This window comes from Diadema antillarum, unplaced genomic scaffold (assembly GCF_040938485.1).
Source record: "Diadema antillarum isolate AM-2024a unplaced genomic scaffold, OU_Dant_1.0 seq00001423_RagTag, whole genome shotgun sequence".
In the NCBI taxonomy this organism is placed as follows: domain Eukaryota; kingdom Metazoa; phylum Echinodermata; class Echinoidea; order Diadematoida; family Diadematidae; genus Diadema; species Diadema antillarum.
In genome coordinates this window covers 457,007-478,113 of record NW_027272175.1, presented here as the reverse complement: position 1 = coordinate 478,113, position 21,107 = coordinate 457,007, and the positions used below count along the sequence as shown (strand labels likewise).

Here is a 21,107-nt window from a genome sequence, read left to right as displayed (position 1 = left end):
GATCCCAATACAGTATTTGCAACTTACAATGTACCAGTGATAATGTTTCACTATAATTTGCACTTAACAACTTTGAATCAACTGTATGGGGGGGGGGGGGGGGGGGGGGTAGACGTAATGAGATCAGAGCAGATGCCAATCTGAAAAGTGGAGTCATTCATAGTTTTAAACTTTAAAAGCACAAACGGAAAATGCTCTTTATACTTCTCCAGTCATTGTGTGGTCGATTTCTGCACACTTTTAAAGTTTGCACCTAGACTGGTAAAACTTATTGCATTTATACCCACGCAGGAATTACGTATTGTGTAGAGAATCGAAGATTATGTAATTTATTTCAAAGCACTGATGCACCTCTTGTCACCAGTTTATATTGTTTTTGCAGAAATACAAAATGTTTGTATGTACATGTACGTGGTGGTGGTGTTTAAAAGACTGTTGCCAAATTTGGTGAACAAAATGACAAATGCTAACAACATACCATTGTCATAGGCAGGTTATAGGACAAATTCAAACCTCAGCTTTAGGCCTGCATTGTATATAGTTTACTCTATAATGAATTTATGGCTCTGCTTTTAAAAAAGTGTAAATTTTTATTGATTCCCAATGTTATATATCTTAGATCATGGTTGAGGAATTTTGTTCATTCATGCTTGTGAAACTATGTGGGTGTGGTATCCTAGCTCTTTTCCCCTTGGGATTCTTATCCTTCACATTATAAAACAATGTGTTCTTGTGTGTGTGTGTGTGTGTGTGTGTGTTTTCGTAGGACATGCTGTAAATTGTCAGAGGTCATGATTAACCTGAATTGATACTCTTCTTGTATTTGCAGTTGTATAGATGTGTCTATGGTGCTTTCAAATTGCAGAACAACAAAAAAAAAAAAGGTCACTCGTATACAAACAAAGATAAGTTAATTCAAGTACTCGACGTTATAAATGTGAAGTGAAGTGAAGTGGAGAAGTGTAAAGCTTATCCTCTCCCAAGTATCATACCAGCAATATAATGTATGTTTTCTGTGACAATACCAAAGGTCCTGTTTAATGGAATTGTTTTCCTGCCCTTTGTAGTTGCTTTTAGGACAAGTATGCTTTAAAAGAAAAAAACCAACACCAAACAAACTAGCAAATATGTGGAAAAAGTTCCTCATACTACTTAAGTAATGTACTTGACTTCTGCCTATCTTAAGACTGACACAATTACTATATCTCATCCATACAGGAATTATTTCACAGAGAATTAGAAATTTTGTTATGTATTTCAAAAGCCTGATGCACCTCTTGCTATTTCATATCATCTGTACAGAGATGTGTGACAGTGTTTCAAGAACTGCTCGGTACACAAATGACACATTGTGGAGAAAAAAATTAGTGAACAAATGAAAATATTTTGTTTAGAATATTTGACAGATTATAACATGACAAATACAAACCTCACCTTTAGATTGTAAAAGTTTAGGGTGAATAAATACATTTCTGCAAATTTGTGAAAGAGCAAATTTCTATGATTTTCAGTTATTGAGTGATGTTTCATGAAAAAATATTGGTGAATTCCATGTACATGTGAAAGTTTGTTTGCAAAATCCGATAAGTCCTTTTTTGAAGATTTTGAAGTACGGTCTCTGTCATAAAGTACAAAATAATACCTTTTAAATGATATATTGGTCACTGCATATAAAAGGTACATTTTTGAAGTTATGGTCAAAAGGAGCAAAAATTTTCTTATTATTCTCTTTATTTTTCTTGACCTTTAATCGCAAATATCTCCATTTGGCAAATATGGACTTAACGGTTTTTGCGAACAAACTCTTCATGTACACGTTTGTATTCATGCTTGTGAAACTGTGTGTGCATGGGTGTGTTATCCTTGCTTTTTTTTTTCCAGTGTCAACGATAATGTATGACATGCTTATGTATTGCTAATATGTATGTTTTGTACGTACGTTTGACTGATGAGATGAAATTCAGTTCAATTCATTTCATTTCAAATGAGTTTGTGATGCACATTACCAATGCAGATATGTACAAATGTACCTTTAAGAATGGTGCCAGTGAAGCAACTTACCAGCACTGCGTGTGAAACACACCAAAAATACACAGACATCAATTCACATACTACATTCTGCGAAAAAAAGGGTTCTTTTGAGCACCATTAAATGGTTCTCAGCACTGTCACAATAGCGACACCTTTTTTGGAGCCTGTGAGAACCTTTTTAAATGGTGCCTGTCAGCACCTTTTAACATTGGTGCCCATTAGAACCTTTTCCAATGAAATGGTTCTCATGAGCACCTTTTGAAAAGAGTCAAAAAGGTGCCCATCTTTAGTCAAAAAGGTGCCCATGGGCACCTTTCAAATGGTACTCACGAGCACCATTTCATCGGGAAAAAGGTTCTAATGGGCACCTTTTGCAAAAGGTGCCGACAAGCACCATTTAAAAAAGGTTCTCACGAGCACCAAAAAGGGTGTCGCTATTGTGACAGTGCTGAGAACCATTTAATGGTGCTCAAAAGAACCTTTTTTTCTAAGAGTGTAGTGTGTACATTTGTGACACCATCCCCCATGGGAAAAAGAAAGCCTTGCTGTAGCAAGGGTTTCTTTTACCTTCACAATTTCTCATTGTTCTTTACAACGAATGTGAGGTAAAGTCCAAGTCAAGCAACAATAATCACATACTATCACATGCCTTTTGGATAGCTATATTAATTCCATGTTCTCTTTTCATGGATACTATTTACAATGATATTGCTTGGATTCTCGGAGCTTATACAATCATATCAAACTGTTTTGCACACATTAATGAATATGCTTAACACATACACTGGAAATGATATGCGGTGAAAACTTTTCACCTTTGATACTCTCTTCATGTTACACTCTTGACAGAGCGTCGGCAATTACATTGTTTTTGCCTGCCACATGTTTGATTTTGAGTGCATATGGCTGCGTCATCATGCTCCATCTGAACAACCTGTTCTTCTTCATTTTGAACCGGTCTAAAAAGACCAAGGGGTTGTGGTCAGTATAGACTGTGACCTCCCCTTTGCTATTTGTCAAGTACACTTCGTATTGCTGGAGGGCAAGGATGAGACTGAGAGCCTCCTTCTCAATTGTGGAGTACTTCTTCTGGTATGCGTTCAATTTTTTGGAGAAGTAGCTAACTGGTCGTTCAGTGCCTTCTTCATCTTCTTGGAGCAAAACCGCTCCCACTCCTACATCGCTAGCATCTATTGCCACCTTGAATGGCTTTGCGAAGTCAGGAGCTGCCAAAACAGGCTCATTAGCAAGGACTGCCTTTAGTTTCTCGAAGGCTCTTTGACACTCATCAGTCCAGGTGTACTTTGCCTTGCCCTTCAGCAGGTTTGTTAGGGGGGTGACTACAGTGCTGAAATTCGGTACAAATTTCCTGTAGAAACCAGCCATGCCCAGAAATCTGAGCAACTCCTTCTTGGATTGGGGGATGGGAAAGCCTAGTATAGCCTCTACCTTGGCTTCTCTTGGCAATACTTGTCCCTGACCGACTACATGCCCGAGATACACCACTTTGGCCTTTGCAAATTCACTCTTTGCCAGATTAATCACCAATCCGGCCTCCCTGAGTCGATCAAAAAGTTGCCGCAAGTGTGTAATGTGCTCCTCCCACTTGTCACTATACACAAGGATGTCATCAATGTATACTACACAGTGGTCAAGTCTGGCAATGATTTGGTTTGTCAGCCGTTGGAAGGTGGCTGGAGCATTTTTCATGCCGAATGGCATTACTTTGCATTGGAACAAGCCATCTGGTGTAGCAAAGGCAGAAATCTCTCTGGCTTTGTCGGTCAAGGGCACCTGCCAGTATCCCTTTAGAAGGTCTATTTTACTGACATATGCAGAATTTCCGACCCTGTCAATGCAACCTTCTAATCTGGGAATGGGGAAAGAGTCTGTTTTCGTCACGGCATTCACCTTTCTGTAATCTATACAGAATCTTTGAGACCCATCCGGTTTGGGCACCATGACGATTGGGGAGCTCCAACTGCTTTTACTCGGTTCTATTATGTCATTGTCTAGCATGTATTGAACCTCTTCCTTTACTTTTTGCAGTTTGCTCGGGTTTAACCTGTAAGGGTTTTGCTTGATAGGGTCAGCATCTCCTACATCAACATCATGTATAGCCAGAGGGGTGCAACCTGGTTTGTCTTTACACAGTTCTTTGTACTCATGTAACAGACTAGTCACATCTTTCCTCTGATTTTCAGGTAGGTAGTTCAGTGCCTCATCTACTTTCCCTAACATCTCTGAGTTAGACAACCTGGCACTAGAGGGCTCACTTCCATTCTCATCTTGAGCTTCTCCCTCTTCATCTACTTCTTCTACTACCACCTGAGCTACGCCTACCGGCTGACTAGCCTTTCTCTCGTAGTACTCTTTCAGCATGTTTATGTGACACACCCTCTGATCTTTTCGTCTATCTGGCGTACTGATCACATAGTTCACATCATTGAGTTTCTTTTTGACACTGTATGGGCCACTGAACTTGGCTTTCAGTGGTTCACCTTGTATGGGCAGCAGTACAAGAACTTTGTCACCTGGGTTGAAAGTTCGGGCTTTGGCATTTTTGTCTGCCTTTCTCTTCATAGAGTCTTGTGACACTTTCAAGTGTTGCCTAGCTACCTCACAAGCCTTTGAAAGCCTTTCACGAAACTTTGACACATAGTCAAGTAGGTGGACCTCATCATCCTCAGTCATGAATTTCTCTTTGATGAGCTTCAGTGGGCCCCTGACTTCATGACCGTACACCAACTCAAATGGGCTGAAACCCGTTGACTCATTTGGGGAGTCCCTCGTTGCGAACAGTAGGAAAGGGATGCCCTTATCCCAATCCTCGGGATACTCCTCACAGAACGCCCTAATCATTGTCTTTAGGGTCTGGTGGTAGCGCTCCAACGCACCTTGGGATTGGGGATGATAAGCTGATGACTTCAGCTGCCTCACACCCAAACGATACATCACCTCTTGAAATATGCCTGACATGAAATTTGACCCTTGGTCAGACTGCACTTCCTTGGGCAACCCATACCTAGTGAAAAACTGCACTAGAGCATCTACCACTGTCTTAGCAGTGATATTTCGCAAGGGGATAGCCTCTGGAAACCGTGCAGACATATCCATGATTGTCAAGAGGTACTTATGACCCGACCTAGTCCTAGGCAAAGGTCCAACACAGTCAACTAGAACCCGACTGAATGGTTCTTCAAACGCAGGTATCGGAATCAATGGCGCCGGCTTCACTGAATGCTGTGGTTTACCAGCCACCTGACATGTGTGACAAGTCTTGCAAAACTCAGCCACATCCACATTCAACCCCGGCCAATAGAAATGCCTCATGATCCGATCCTTTGTCTTTCTGACGCCTAAATGGCCGCCAACAGGTAACTCGTGAGCAATCCTCAAGATCTCACCGCGGTAACTAGGAGGGACAACAACTTGACGGACCACCGTCCAATCCTCATGAGCTGGCCTATGGGGAGGTCTCCACTTCCTCATCAAAATGCCATCTTTGACATAATAGCACTCAGGGACCTTTTCAGCCTCAGCCTCAGAACACGCCGTCTGAGACAAGCCTTTCAACTCAGAGTCTGCCTGCTGTGCTTCAACCAAGGAAGACTTGCTAAACAGCCCATCACTGTTAGCCTTGGAGCCTAATACAGCAACCCCATCATTCAAATCCTTGAAAAAGGTTTCTGCCAACCAAACACCGGAATTCTCCTCCACATCAACAGAATCCGCATCATCTTGAACAGCTCTACGAGCCTGAGACCTAGTCACAACACAATCTGGGAAAATTCCAGGAAACTCCTCCTGCAACTGCTCAGTTTCAGCAACCACCACTGGTTTATCCGAAACAACTGGAGACGCAACCACCTTGTCCCCAGCCAAGTCATTCCCCAACAGGAAGTCAATGCCTGCCATGGGCAACTCAGGAACAACTCCAACAGTAACAGGACCAGAAACTAGGTCACACTTCAAATCCACTCTATACAGTGGCACTGACATATAACTGCCATCAACAGTCTGAATCAAGACTTTTGCATTCACTGCACTATCTGGTGGAAAAGTCATACCACCACCCACCATCAACGACTGAGAGGCCCCCGTATCCCGCAGGATGACCACTGGCTTACCTGCCTCACCAGAAGTACATGGGGTCACCTCCCCATCGAACAAAAAGCTACGATAGCTCTCATCCACCTGCTTCATCCTATCTTTGAATTTGGGAGATTGACTTTCAATGGCCTGTGTTTCACTGAACGGGACACTGTTTTCGGGTAGGACACTTTTTGACATAACAAATCCCAAGTCCTTCTTTGTTTTGTTTTGCAACTTCCAACACTGTGACTTTACATGCCCTGTCTTATTACAGTGAAAACATTTGATGACATTTGCACTTGTACTGGACCCTTTGTCAGTGTAGCGGCAGTATTGATTTATTCAAGAAATATTTGATTGGAACAATCTAGACTGTTACACCCCCTTTAAGGTGCAGATCGTTACCTTGGATACACCGTCAAGTGCGCATTCCTTCGGTTGCTTGCGCACTGATTTTGCTTTACGTACTAGTATGCTGCATGCGTACTGACATGATAGCTAGCCACGCAAAAGACATGGGCCAAGATGCAAGACACGATCAAAAAAGAATGAGTTCGGATCTGTGATTGATTTACTTTAGGAACCTAAACAGTTTGGTAAGAGAAATTATGATGGAAAACAGACGAATATTTGATTGCTGTAGCTTTGTTTAATTCTTTATGTAGTGATATGTGTTGTGTCGTCAGCTTGTAATTGAGTTCAGAATTTAGGTTGACATAATGATTCGATACGGTGTTCGTATAGAAAGTGATTACATGTAGAACAGTACGGTACGCTGTAGGTATTGATTATCGTACTTGATTCCTGCTTAGCAGGCAGGGAAGAGAAATATTGGAAGTGTGAGTGTATGATTGAAGCTTACAACACTGTGCATGTTTATTTAGGAATAATATAAGACTCCATATTCAGAAGAATATTGTGTCATGGTTATATAGGAATGAGAATCAGATAAAGGGATTCAACTTTTGTCACTTTCACAGAGCTGTACACAGTGTATACTGTTAGATTTACACAAGTACATGTACGTATACCGTACGGTTCATACAGTCCCATACATTACTGCAGTTAGAGGGCTAACTTATTCAATGTTTGTGAAGGGTTAGTTTCTTTTTTGATGTATCATATGGGTGTCGAGGCGTCAAAAGGAAAGACATTCAAGGGTTTAAAGGAAAAGATGACCTTGGATTTATTTTATTGTAAGAAAGGCAGGCTGCATTTCTGGATAGTGTTGTAGGGATGCAATTGCATCATTTGAACTGAATTATGTGAGTGATAGAGATAAAGGTCACTTCATAATATACACTTTGTTTGAATGATCAAAGTAAACAAGTGTGATAGAGTCAGGTCATTTATAGAACAATATCATTATTTCATGGTGCAGTGTATTTGTACACTGAGAAATGCAGTACCATACATCAAGATATTGAGTCAGAATATGTCTTTACAAGACATTGATGTGTTAATGTTTAGGACTGAACACCGAACACTTGCATATTTAGTGCACTGCATATGATTGCATGCATTTGGGTTAACAGTGTAAGGTTGTTACTGTTGTTTATGTTAGTTGCACAAATCGAAAGGTGTTTCGATTATTATAAGTGTTAAGTATATTTGGAAGACACAGAAATAATGACACTTGACAAGCTGTTCAAGGTAGTGATAACTAAGCATTTATTATTTCCTTTCTCTTTTTATAGCGAACCACAAGTTCCGGTTCGACAGCAGTATGCAAGCACACAAGTACACAAGTTGGTGTGTTCCACAAGTTTTGGTTCAACACAAGTTCGTGTTTGTTACAAGTACACGAGTCCAGCTGGTATTGATGTCTTCAATAAATGAACGAACCTGTGCGTTCCAACTGTGACTGACTGAAGTAAACTTTCACCTTTATGTAGTACGTGTCTACATACAGTTCGCAAACTGGATCCAAAATGGAAGGTCCACTGCATGATAGTTCCAGCCCATCTAGTGACGTTGCTGATGAACAACCGGTCGTCAGTGATCCTCCCCAGGAAAGAGCTACCTCAGGATTGGTGGGAAACGCCCAGATTGGTGGTATTCTACCGGAGCAAGCTATCCCGAGCGTACCAAGACGTAACCCTGACGATTCGGATGACGACAGGTCAACCACGCTATCATCAGCATCACGACGAAGCAACAGGTCCACATCATCTAGAGATAGCGGAAGGACCGCAGCGGCTTCCCGACTGCGTGAGGCCAGAATCAAGTTGGAGCTAGCGAAAGCAAGAAAGGAACAACTGAAAAGGAAACAAGAACTAACAAGAGAACAGTTGAGATTGAATGAAAAACTTGCAAATCTTGAGTTAGAACATGAAATTGAAAACGCAAAAATTGAAACACGTGTACTAGCATGTGAAGTTCATGATGTTGTTGGTAAGCCACAGTACGAAGTTAATGAAAAGAAGGATGAAGTGAAGTCCTCAGTGTTAAATCCTGATGCTCGAGTGTGGTCAGGAGCAAAGGGTAATGGTGTCACATCTGACCCGGTAGAACGTAATTGTACCACGCCAAGTAGTCCAGTTGAATATGGCGAAGTTCGTATGTCATCTCATAATTTGTCTCATGCACCTAACGTTGCTGTAGATGATTGTGTGAGAAGCAGTGATGTGTATAATTCTAACATGAATCCAATATTTCATGCCATTAATGTTGCTTTTAGCTTGCCAAAGCCAGATTTGGTTACCTTTGATGGCAATCCGACTGTGTATCGCAGCTTCATTAACAGCTTTGAGGTTAATGTGGAACAGAAGGTGCTGGATGACAGGACCAGACTCACTTATCTCATCCAGTACTGCTCGGGTAAGGCCCGCAACAGCATCGAGAACTGTGTTCTCATGGAACCACGTGAGGGTTATGCTGAAGCGAAGAGGATTTTGAGAGAGCAGTTTGGACAACCGCACGTGGTAGCGAATGCTCACTTGGATAAGATCCTGAAACGTTCACAAGTCAAGCAGAACGACCATGCAGGACTGTGGGATCTTGCGCGAGATATGAAGCGTTGTGGGATGGTTCTAGCCCAGATGGGATATCTTGCTGATGCAAACGGCTCTGAGACACTACTCAAGATTCAACGTCTGTTACCCGTTCACCTTCAAGCAGAATGGGCGAGGAGAGCCCATGCCATGATGGTGAGATGTGTTGTGCCCAACTTCGACTTGATGACAACGTTTGTAGAAGAATCCGCCCAGTTGGCCAGCAACATCTTTGGACGAAACATCGGGAAAGCGATTCCTAAGAATGACAAGTCGATGAAGAAAGAAACACGACCCAGAGGGACAGCGTTTGCAACTCAGAGGGTCGATGAAAACACACCACGTCCCGTCCAAGGCAGTCGAGATCGTCCTGAAAGGAAATGTCCTTGCTGTCAAGGAAGGCACAATCTCACGTCCTGTGAATCCTTCAAGAAGAAAGGGGTTGACGACAGACGAGACGTAGCTAGGAAAGCGAGACTGTGCTTCAATTGCCTACGACCATTTCACTTGGCTGTAGGCTGTCTTTCCAAAGCTCGCTGTGAAGTAACGGACTGTGGTAAGAAGCATCATGCTCTCCTGCACACAACATACAATCCTAGTCGGAACTCTCCTCGGCCAGAGAACCGAGAGGACAGTACAAGGCAAGAAAACCAACAAGGGGTAAAGCAAGATAACCCAAGCTCTTCAAGTGGTAGTCAAGGAGATGAAAGGTTGGGTCGGTCATTCACCGCTCATTCCTCAAGAGGCAAGATCTGTCTGAGAGTCGTACCCGTAAAGGTTGGAGGAAATGGGAGACAAACTACAACCTGGGCCTTGTTAGATGAAGGCAGCGACGTTTCGCTGTGCACCAAGAGTCTTGTCGACAAGCTAGGTCTCACTGGGACGGAAAGAAGCTTCAAGCTGTCTACGGTGGACCAGACAGGAGCAAGCAAACGTGGCCTTGAAGTTTCCATGTCAGTCCAAGGAGTTATGGGCCAGGAAACCTTGACACTGGACAATGTTTGGACTGTAGACAGTCTTCCAGTCGCCGACGAATGTTTCCCCCACTCAGCAGATGTAAAGGAATGGTCACACCTAAATGACATCGCCCTTCCTTCCATGGACCAAGGAGAAGTGGAGCTACTAGTGGGAGCAGATACACCAGAAGCGTTCTGGAATTTGGAACAGAGAGTCGGCAATCCGAAAGAACCCTATGCAGTTCGAACTCCACTAGGATGGACGCTTATGGGTCCCGTGGCCGGGAAGCGACAATCCACGACAAGTTTCCATGCGAATTTTACTCGCCTTCAAGACGACTCCCTCGAACAACAGTTGAAGCAGTTCTGGAGGGTGGACTTTGGCGGGTATCTCAATCAGGACAATGTTGGAGATTCGGTTGAAGATCTTCGAGCACTGAAGGTGATGAAGGAATCTGCAGTGATGGTCGATGGTCACTATCAAGTCGCTCTACCGTGGCGCAGTTATCCACCTGTCCTGCCAAACAATCGTCGTTTGGCCGAGGCGCGACTTGGGTATTTGAAGAAGAGGTTGGAAAGGAACGAAGCCCTACGTGACAAGTACGTAGAGACAGTCAGCGACTACATAGCCAAAGGGTATGCAAAGGAAGTCGAGTGCATACCGTCGGATGTATCAGCTGAGAGCGCCACCCAAGAAGAAGCTTCAAATGAGCCAGTTTGGTATCTCCCACACCACGCTGTAGTTCATCCTCGTAAGAAAGACAAAGTCCGCGTTGTGTTCGATTGTGCGGCGAGATATGGAGGAACTTCACTCAATGAACAATTGCTCCAAGGGCCGGACCTTACCAACAATCTAGTCGGCGTGCTTACGAGGTTTCGTCAGGAACAAGTTGCCATAGTCGCCGATATTCAGTCTATGTTCCACCAAGTGAAGGTTCCGCCCAGGGACAGAAAAGCCATGAGATTCCTTTGGTGGAAGGACGGTGACTTGGCTCAGGAACCAGCCGAATACTGCATGACTGTACACCTATTCGGCGCCACGTCTTCACCTAGTTGTGCCAGTTTTGCTCTACGGAAGACTGCTGAGGATAATCGCGGACACTTCAATGAAGAAGTGATCAACACAGTGAAAAGGAACTTCTATGTGGACGATTGTCTTAAGTCTGTTAAGGATCGAGCTGAAGCAGTGACTCAAGTAGAAGACATTCGTGACCTGCTCAGTCGTGGTGGATTTCGGCTCACGAAATGGTTGAGCAATGACCGCGACGTCTTAGGTTCTATACCTGAGGAAGAGAGGGCAGCATCGGTGTCGAGCCTAGATATCGACGAGCTTCCTGCAGAACGCACTCTAGGAATCCTTTGGGACGTTGAAACAGACTGTTTTGGCTTCAAGGTGCATCTCCGTGAGAAGCCTGCAACGCGACGGGGAATTCTGTCGATAGCCAGTTCCCTCTATGACCCCCTTGGGTTCGTTGCTCCCTTCGTGCTGCCAGCCAAGATTCTCCTTCAAAAGTTGTGTAGAGTAGGATTAGGCTGGGACGAGCCTGTTGGAGCCGAGGATGAGAGAGAATGGCGAAGATGGATGGAAGACATTTCCATGTTGACTGACTTGAAGATAGAGAGATGTTTCAAACCGAATGGTTTCGAAGTCGTGTCAGCTGAAGTGCATCACTTCTGTGATGCCTCCGAAGTTGGATATGCGTCCGTTGCATACCTACGCCTGACTGACAGAACAGGACGGATACATTGTGCCTTTGTTATGGGGAAGTCACGACTTGCTCCAGTGAAAGTAGTATCCATCCCCAGATTGGAGTTAATGGCAGCAGTGTTGGCCGTGTCCATGGATCATTTCATCAAGTCAGAGCTTGACATCCAAGTCAAAGGCAGCGTCTTTTGGACTGACTCAACGTCTGTCCTTCAGTATATCCGCAGTGAAAGCAAGAGATTCAAGACGTTTGTAGCCAATCGTGTGGCAAGGATTCATGATGCCTCAGAGGTGTCTCAGTGGAGATACGTAGACTCAAAGTCTAATCCAAGTGACGACGGATCACGTGGCCTGAAGGCACAGGAACTTTTCCAGAACCAGCGTTGGCTCAAAGGACCAGATTTTCTGTGGAGAGACGATGACTGGCCCATTCAGCCAGAAGTCTTGGAGTTAAGAGGAGACGCTGAAGTGAAGAAAGCAGTACCAGTATATGCGACATCAATGAGAGCTCAAGTCAGCGACCTCTTGCATAGGTACTCTTCGTGGAATCAGTTGAGGAAATCCACAGCGTGGCTTCTTCGTTTCAAGAAGCTTCTCCAAGCCAAGGCTAAGGGGGAATCCACGGATGATCTGAAGAAGCCCACTCTATCTGCCGACGAATTGAAACAAGCAGAGAAAGCAATCGTGACTCTGGTGCAACGCGATGAATTCGGCGCTATCCTCGAAGGAAAGCAGATGAGCGGTACAGTCATGTCCAAGCTGAACCCAATTCTGGTGGATGGCATCATTCGAGTTGGCGGAAGACTAGAGAACGCACCACTGGATGATGAGACGAAACATCCTATCATTTTGCCCTCCGATCACCATGTGACGAAGCTCTTGATCATTCATCACCATCACCTAGTAGGTCATTCGGGGGCCGGGATGACCTGGACAGCCCTCAGAGAGAAGTATTGGGTGTTGAAAGGAGGGGCAACCGTGCGAAAGGTGATAGGCAAGTGTTTCTCATGCAAGCGAAGAAATGCCAAGAAGATGGAACAATTCATGGCAGATCTTCCGAGTAGCAGGGTAACCCCAGACAAACCACCTTTCTCTTATGTGGGAATTGATTACTTTGGACCAATCATGGTGAAGCAAGGTCGTAGCCGGGTCAAACGTTACGGGTGCCTGTTTACCTGTCTGAACTGCAGAGCGGTCCACCTAGAAGTAGCAAACACTTTGGATACAGACTCCTTCATAAACACACTGAGAAGGTTCATCAGCAGGCGAGGTAAACCATCCAAAATCATCAGTGACAATGGGAGCAACTTTAGAGGTGCGGAACGAGAACTTCGTGAGAACCTGGAAAGTTTGAGCCAAACGCGTGTGACTAACTTCCTCGCAGAGCAAGGCATTGACTGGAACTTCAATACTCCCACAGCTAGTCATATGGGCGGAGCCTGGGAACGGATGGTGAGGTCTGTTCGCAAGATACTTACCTGCTTACTTGGACAGCAAATTGTCAATGATGAAGTTCTGTCCACGCTCATGGCTGAAGTAGAGTCAATCTTGAATGCTCGGCCACTCACTCAGTTGAATCTTGACCCAAACGATGACGAACCGTTGACGCCAAACCACTTGTTGATCATGCGAAAAGGCTCTAGTCTCCCTCCAGGTGTCTTTGATCAGAAGGACGCATATGGCAGACGCAGATGGAGACAAGTGCAATATCTCGCTTCTGTCTTTTGGAAGAGGTGGCAGAGGGAATATTTACTTCTGCTGCAAGAAAGGCAGAAGTGGAATGCCCCAAGACGGAACCTAGCTGTCAATGATTTGGTCTTGGTAGCGGATGAAATCACACCTCGCGGACAGTGGCCTTTGGGTAAAGTGGTTGAAGTGTACCCGGGAAAGGATGGACATGTTCGACAGGCTCAAGTGAGGGTTGGAACAAGATTCTTCAAGAGGCCAATAGCAAAGCTCTGTCTGCTCGAAGCCGCTGAAACGTAGTGATATAAGTGGATGACTTAATTGCAGTCATCATACTTGATACTCTAGCTTAAGAGTTGAATCGAATGTTTGATGTTTGCTTATTCGAAGGTTAAGCAATGCCTTTGAGATGTAAGTGCGTGTAAGCCAATTTGATAGTTATTTTAAACCGTAGTTATTTGCATTAAGTACATGCATTTGTTGTTGAATGGTTTGTATGTGTATAGGAAGAATTTCTGCCGCCTAAAGATTGAGGTTAAATGACCATCCTGTAGGTTGCTCATTGGGGGCCGGTATGTAGCGGCAGTATTGATTTATTCAAGAAATATTTGATTGGAACAATCTAGACTGTTACACCCCCTTTAAGGTGCAGATCGTTACCTTGGATACACCGTCAAGTGCGCATTCCTTCGGTTGCTTGCGCACTGATTTTGCTTTACGTACTAGTATGCTGCATGCGTACTGACATGATAGCTAGCCACGCAAAAGACATGGGCCAAGATGCAAGACACGATCAAAAAAGAATGAGTTCGGATCTGTGATTGATTTACTTTAGGAACCTAAACAGTTTGGTAAGAGAAATTATGATGGAAAACAGACGAATATTTGATTGCTGTAGCTTTGTTTAATTCTTTATGTAGTGATATGTGTTGTGTCGTCAGCTTGTAATTGAGTTCAGAATTTAGGTTGACATAATGATTCGATACGGTGTTCGTATAGAAAGTGATTACATGTAGAACAGTACGGTACGCTGTAGGTATTGATTATCGTACTTGATTCCTGCTTAGCAGGCAGGGAAGAGAAATATTGGAAGTGTGAGTGTATGATTGAAGCTTACAACACTGTGCATGTTTATTTAGGAATAATATAAGACTCCATATTCAGAAGAATATTGTGTCATGGTTATATAGGAATGAGAATCAGATAAAGGGATTCAACTTTTGTCACTTTCACAGAGCTGTACACAGTGTATACTGTTAGATTTACACAAGTACATGTACGTATACCGTACGGTTCATACAGTCCCATACATTACTGCAGTTAGAGGGCTAACTTATTCAATGTTTGTGAAGGGTTAGTTTCTTTTTTGATGTATCATATGGGTGTCGAGGCGTCAAAAGGAAAGACATTCAAGGGTTTAAAGGAAAAGATGACCTTGGATTTATTTTATTGTAAGAAAGGCAGGCTGCATTTCTGGATAGTGTTGTAGGGATGCAATTGCATCATTTGAACTGAATTATGTGAGTGATAGAGATAAAGGTCACTTCATAATATACACTTTGTTTGAATGATCAAAGTAAACAAGTGTGATAGAGTCAGGTCATTTATAGAACAATATCATTATTTCATGGTGCAGTGTATTTGTACACTGAGAAATGCAGTACCATACATCAAGATATTGAGTCAGAATATGTCTTTACAAGACATTGATGTGTTAATGTTTATGACCGAACACTTGCATATTTAGTGCACTGCATATGATTGCATGCATTTGGGTTAACAGTGTAAGGTTGTTACTGTTGTTTATGTTAGTTGCACAAATCGAAAGGTGTTTCGATTATTATAAGTGTTAAGTATATTTGGAAGACACAGAAATAATGACACTTGACAAGCTGTTCAAGGTAGTGATAACTAAGCATTTATTATTTCCTTTCTCTTTTTATAGCGAACCACAAGTTCCGGTTCGACAGCAGTATGCAAGCACACAAGTACACAAGTTGGTGTGTTCCACAAGTTTTGGTTCAACACAAGTTCGTGTTTGTTACAAGTACACGAGTCCAGCTGGTATTGATGTCTTCAATAAATGAACGAACCTGTGCGTTCCAACTGTGACTGACTGAAGTAAACTTTCACCTTTATGTAGTACGTGTCTACAGTCAGATTGAGGCTTTGGTGCCAATGAAGTTTCAGAACTCGTGCCTTTTTCAGAACCAACATTCTTTGGACTGCTCGACTGAATTTTGTCTCTCTTATTTCCAAAGAAATTCCTGAAAGGTGGTCTGTTGTCATTTCTGTGGGTCAGCTCATACTCATCAGCCATCAAGGCTGCTTTATGGAAACTTGTCACTTTGTGATCATCCAAATGTGACCTCACACTGAAAGCAACACTCTTTTTTTGAATTCTTCCAAGAGAACAACCTCACATAGGTTATCAAAGTCCTGATCCACTTTCAGGGATCTGTACCACCTATCAAACATCATTTCTTTTTCACGAGCAAACTCAACATGTGTCTGGCCTGGTTTGCGGTACGAATTTCTGAACTTGTGTCTGTACGCCTCTGGCACCAACTCATAAGCATTCAACACTGCCTTCTTGACTGTAGCATAGTCACGTGATTGCTCTTTTGAGAGAGATGAGTACACATCGGCTGCTTTGCCGACAAACACACTTTGAAGGAGCATGGGCCAAAATTCCTGTGGCCAGTTCAAACTGTCAGCCACCTTCTCAAATGACACAAAATATGCATCGACTCTGTTTTCTTCAAACTTTGGCACCAATCGAATGTTCTTGGCCAAATTCAAATTCAGAGGGAGCCCTTTCATGATTTCCAACAGTCTGTGCATGAGTCAATTCCATCTCACGCAATTTCAGTTGTTGCTCCATTTCCTTTTCAATTCTCTTCATTTCTATTCTTTCCTTCATTTCTAATCTCATCTTCTCTTTCTCCATTTCCAATCTAGCAAGTTCAAGCCGTGTTTGATCAGAAATTTGAGCTTGATCTGGAGTGTCAATTTCTTCTTTGAGCTCCATGTGACCAGCTACTAAGTCAAGAATCTCTGCCTTTCTTGCACCTTGTGGAACATCTACATTCAAATGCTGTGCAACAGCAGTCAAATCACATTTGCGTAACCTTTGCAAATCTTTGAGGGACAAATCTGTCCTCTGAACAAATGCCTGAACATCCATTGTACTGATTGACATTGTTACAATGTATAACACACAATATACAATTGAACAATCAACTCAACTGGTATTTTGTCTGTACCAATATTCTGGATTCCGGAACGTTCCAAATTCTAAGTTTTGGCTTAAATTCACTTCCCGGACACAAGCCCCCAATTTTGTTACGACCAAAATCACTCTGAGAATGATCGCACAAAAGAAACAATCAACTGATGTTCAGGCGGTTTATTAACAGTGATATTGTGGGTACAGACTGGTAATCGGTTTCACATCAGTACAATAATGATCAATAGAAACAAATATAGTCAGTAATGGAATCACTTACGTACGCATTACACGCAATATCCCTGGAAATGTCCAAATACGATGCTCGATGCACAAACGAATGATCCGCGATGCACCGATGAATGATTCCTCTGACGTAACTCCAGAGGTACAGGTTACGATAGTCCACGGTATAGATCCGGGGTAAAATCCACGATATACGTCCACGGCGAAACGTGCAGAGTCCAAATGTTGTGACGACCACGTCCAGTTGATGCGTTGAATGATGATTCACTTAATATTGTCCAGCTAGGAATCCAGCCCGTCACAGCTTTTCCGTAGCAATGTCCATGGACATAAAAATATGGAGTCTATCTTCAATGTAGGCAAATTAATTATCTGCAGGCAAAATGTCTCCCAGGCCTTATCTCCACAAACATAACAGGTCAGCAGGTAACACAGGACTGACTATAACAAGTCGCTTCAGAGCCAGAAGTGACGTAACTCTCAGAGCAGAGGTGTTGGGTACTCTGCCTACTGCAGAATTTCTCTGGCTTATATACTATCCATTCACCCCCTTCTAGCACATTCTATAACTCTCTCCAACCTACTAGCCAGTCTAAGTTCCAGGAAACCTGGATGACTCACTGCCTAACTATGTACAAAACATCACTGCCAAGAATAACTACCAATCACATTGGGCTACAGGGACAGTGCCTCACTCAGCCAAATATGTTAGCACTTCCCAGAACTTTCTGGAATGGGTGAAATCATTCTAGATTGAGTGAGCTATAATGTATTTCCTGTTACATGCATGTACTGTATAGCTACATTGTATACCACCTAGAAAATTCTCCACTTATCTGGTCAGCCTGTATGTACTATATCTATACCACATAGAATGTTCTCCATTAATCTGGTCAACCTGTGTACATACACATTAAAACAGCCATGCATACAGTACATCATACTGTACATAACTACTAGTGTGTACATTTGTGACAACATTGATTTCTTTTTTTTTTTCTTTTCTTATATTCCCAGACGTCTTCATTTTCCTCTTTCATACGTCTAATGGTCTTCTTTGCTGTATTCGACGATTCACTCAGGGTTTTTTTTTTTTGATATGTTTATTTTTTATTTTAAAACGCGGAATACATGTTTTTCAATTTCAATTTCAATATATTTTTCATAATTCTCGACGAAAAAGTACATCAAATAAAAAAGAATAACACATTATATCCAGCTAGGAAACAAAATATAACAGAATGAAATAATACATGATATCCAGCTGGGAGCCATAGCAGAGTATTGCAAACATATTATATAGAGGTCGATCTATGAAAGCTGGAAAATGAGAATGAATGCTAAAGAAATGTGATGGAACCTACTTAGAAGCAAGCTTGGAACATAATACATACAAATGGAACATAAAACATTCAAACAACAAACCCACACACACAGACACAGTATAAACACAGACGGACAGACACACACACACATCCACACATCATCATCATCATCATCATCATCATCATCTTTTTCAGGGCTCATTGAAGGCTGTAGACCCCCTTATCATTGTATTCCACACAATGACAAGTAGGCCAAAGTTTCCCTAAACCGACATACTACAATAAACTTATAACGAACACACATCATGTTCGTCAGCTTCTGTATAATATGCCTACACATAGGCAAGCATGAGTTTGGGTGCTTCTGCACCAAAAATTTTATTTTTCACAGAGGTGTTATCTCCTTTCCCCAAAAGTCAAGGGTGCTGCAGCATCCCCAGCACCCACGGCTCTCAGCTGCCTGACCCGCGGGGGAAACGAGAAGAGGGGTCGGCCAAGAAAAAGTGTATTGACTGGGATGATGGCGGAAATATTTGCGATTGTGGTCTCAATAGGGAACTTCCCTAAAAGGACCAGATATGAAAAGAAAAAGAAAACAAAAGAAAAGAAAACAAAGGCAAACATTCCACAGCATCCTTGTTTGGATTCCTAAACTTATATCTTTCTTTCTACGTCTTTCTCATCTACTTCTTATTAAAGGAGAAGGAACTTTAATATACATGTGGATTCCTGAATGTAAAGAGATAACCATTAGAATTACGCAGTTGTCTGAGATTAAAACAGGGCATCCATAATACAGATACGTCCAAAAGTTACTTATTTTTGATACTAATTGCTTTCATCTCCGGATAAAAAGACCGTACCAATTCGTGATGTTACAGTAGGGCAACGGGATATAGGGTAAATCATGTTTATGTCCGATTTCCCTCAAACTTCACAGAACATGTACAAGTCTACATTAAGTTCCTGAATCCCCGCACATAATTTTAGGTAGATTCCCCTTTCAGTTCCCGCGATCACAATCCGGATGTCGTCGCTACCCAGCACTAGTAAAATCTATCGCGAAGTTCGAGGGGGTCATGTGGATACGTCAATGACGTTTGAAAGTCAGCAGTGGATCACATTGCATCTTAAAGGGTGTCAGCATTAACTAGGTTGTGTGACATACACAGGACCAGCTCTAAAGAGAGCACGGTCAATACCTATGATGCTACCCTGGATAAAGAAGATCGTATTACATACCTGTTGAGTTACCTATTAATTCAAACCTATCATTAAATTTTGCACATACAGTGCAGTGCATGAACGGTATAATAAGTCATTCAGTTTCGTTGTTAGGGCAGCCAAAATCGCCTCCAGTCATTCAGGTTTTACAAAAAAAGAAAAAGAAACAAAAGATGCACGTACTCGAGTATCCTTTCACTGTGGTTATTCAAGCATGATTTAAGTAGGGGGAGGGGAAAGAGGGTAAAAATATGTTTAATATGTATCTTTGTGTTGGGGGAAGGGCACGCAAGCGAAGGTATTTTTGCCACAGCAGGGAGCTTTTACATTTTTAGAATTAAAATTCAACGATTTGGTGCACACTTTGATAGAATATTTGCAATTTTTTCAATCAAGTAAAGGAAGAAAAATAAGTATTTGCAGAAAAAGTGAACGGCTGATTCGTGATTTCAGTTATTTCGTCTCTTTCATGCACGTCTGCATCTGCTGGTGGGCTGGTGGGGGGGGGGGGGGGGGGGGGGACTAAACAACCGTCCCCCACCTTCGCATCCATCCCTTTCGGCTTCGCCACTCCACTATTATGATGTTGCAGGTTGGGAAAAACGTACAAAGAATGTATTAATTAAGATCTCACAATCACACAGAACATCAAAAACATAATTGCTAAATCTCAGTATATCAGACATGCCTTGAAATAAACATTTAAGAAACCAGGGCCCTGTTTTATGAAGGGTGAAGTTGATTGTATTGTTGATTTCGACTGTAAGTCTATGACAGCCTACGTGGTAAGGAAATTTAAAAGCGATTTTATCTTTTGATAAAACGGGGCCCCAGAAGGAAGAATTGCGCGTACAGAAATTACAACATTCATAAAGAAAATAATCTTTGAATGAGTGATGTAAAATATAAGTAATAATGATTATCATTGTAAATACTATGTCATACCGTGTACATGTGAAAATAGTGCGTTCCAATGCCCATCACGCTTTTTTGGATGCACGATAACGATTTTGAATAACTATGTCAGGGGCGGATCCAGGAATTCTGTAAAGGGGGAGGGGCGTGACTAATATTTTTGGTGCCACTTCTGGGTTTCATTTCATTTTTTTTCTTTTTATTTCTTTTGTTTTTAACGAAAAATAAAGGGGGGGCGTGCGCCGGTTGCGCCCCCCCCCCCTCTGGATCCGTCACTGTATGTTGATTTGTACTTTTTTTGGCACTTTGGCGATATTGAATCATCGATCTATACTCTTGAATGTCTGTACAGTGTAAGTGTGAAATTTGACGGAAAAACCTCCATTACATCGAAGGGATAGATGGAAGTTATGCTACAGGCCAATTAAGGGGGAAGGCGCATTCCAGTGTTATTTTACAAATTGTTTTTAGTACGTGTACTTTAGCAACAAAAATTGACATATGAGGTCACAAGTGATATTGATGTGGTAGATTATTACTTTTTGGTCGACGTATATATGTCGAAGTATTCTGGAGAAAATTGTGACAAAAAAATATTATACAATATATGAAAGCTGATTAGATTATTACTTGTCCACCAAATAGATGTCGAAAGTATATCACGAATCATCACAAGTCAACATGTGTTCGCATTACACCATT

At 42.4% G+C, this 21,107-nt stretch overlaps 1 protein-coding gene across 1 annotated transcript; it reads left to right on the top strand.

Moving 5' to 3' along the window:
* Window positions 1-8,057: 8,057 nt before the first annotated feature.
* LOC139709273 (uncharacterized) lies at window positions 8,058-13,766 on the top strand. Its single transcript, XM_071621222.1, has one exon. It carries the CDS (start codon window positions 8,058-8,060, stop codon window positions 13,764-13,766), a length of 5,709 nt encoding a protein of 1,902 aa, XP_071477323.1.
* Window positions 13,767-21,107: the final 7,341 nt, after the last annotated feature.

Coding starts and splice junctions, on each gene's coding strand:
- LOC139709273 (XM_071621222.1), top strand. CDS start 8,058: ATGGAAGGTCCACTGCATGATAGTTCCAGCCCATCTAGTGACGTTGCT.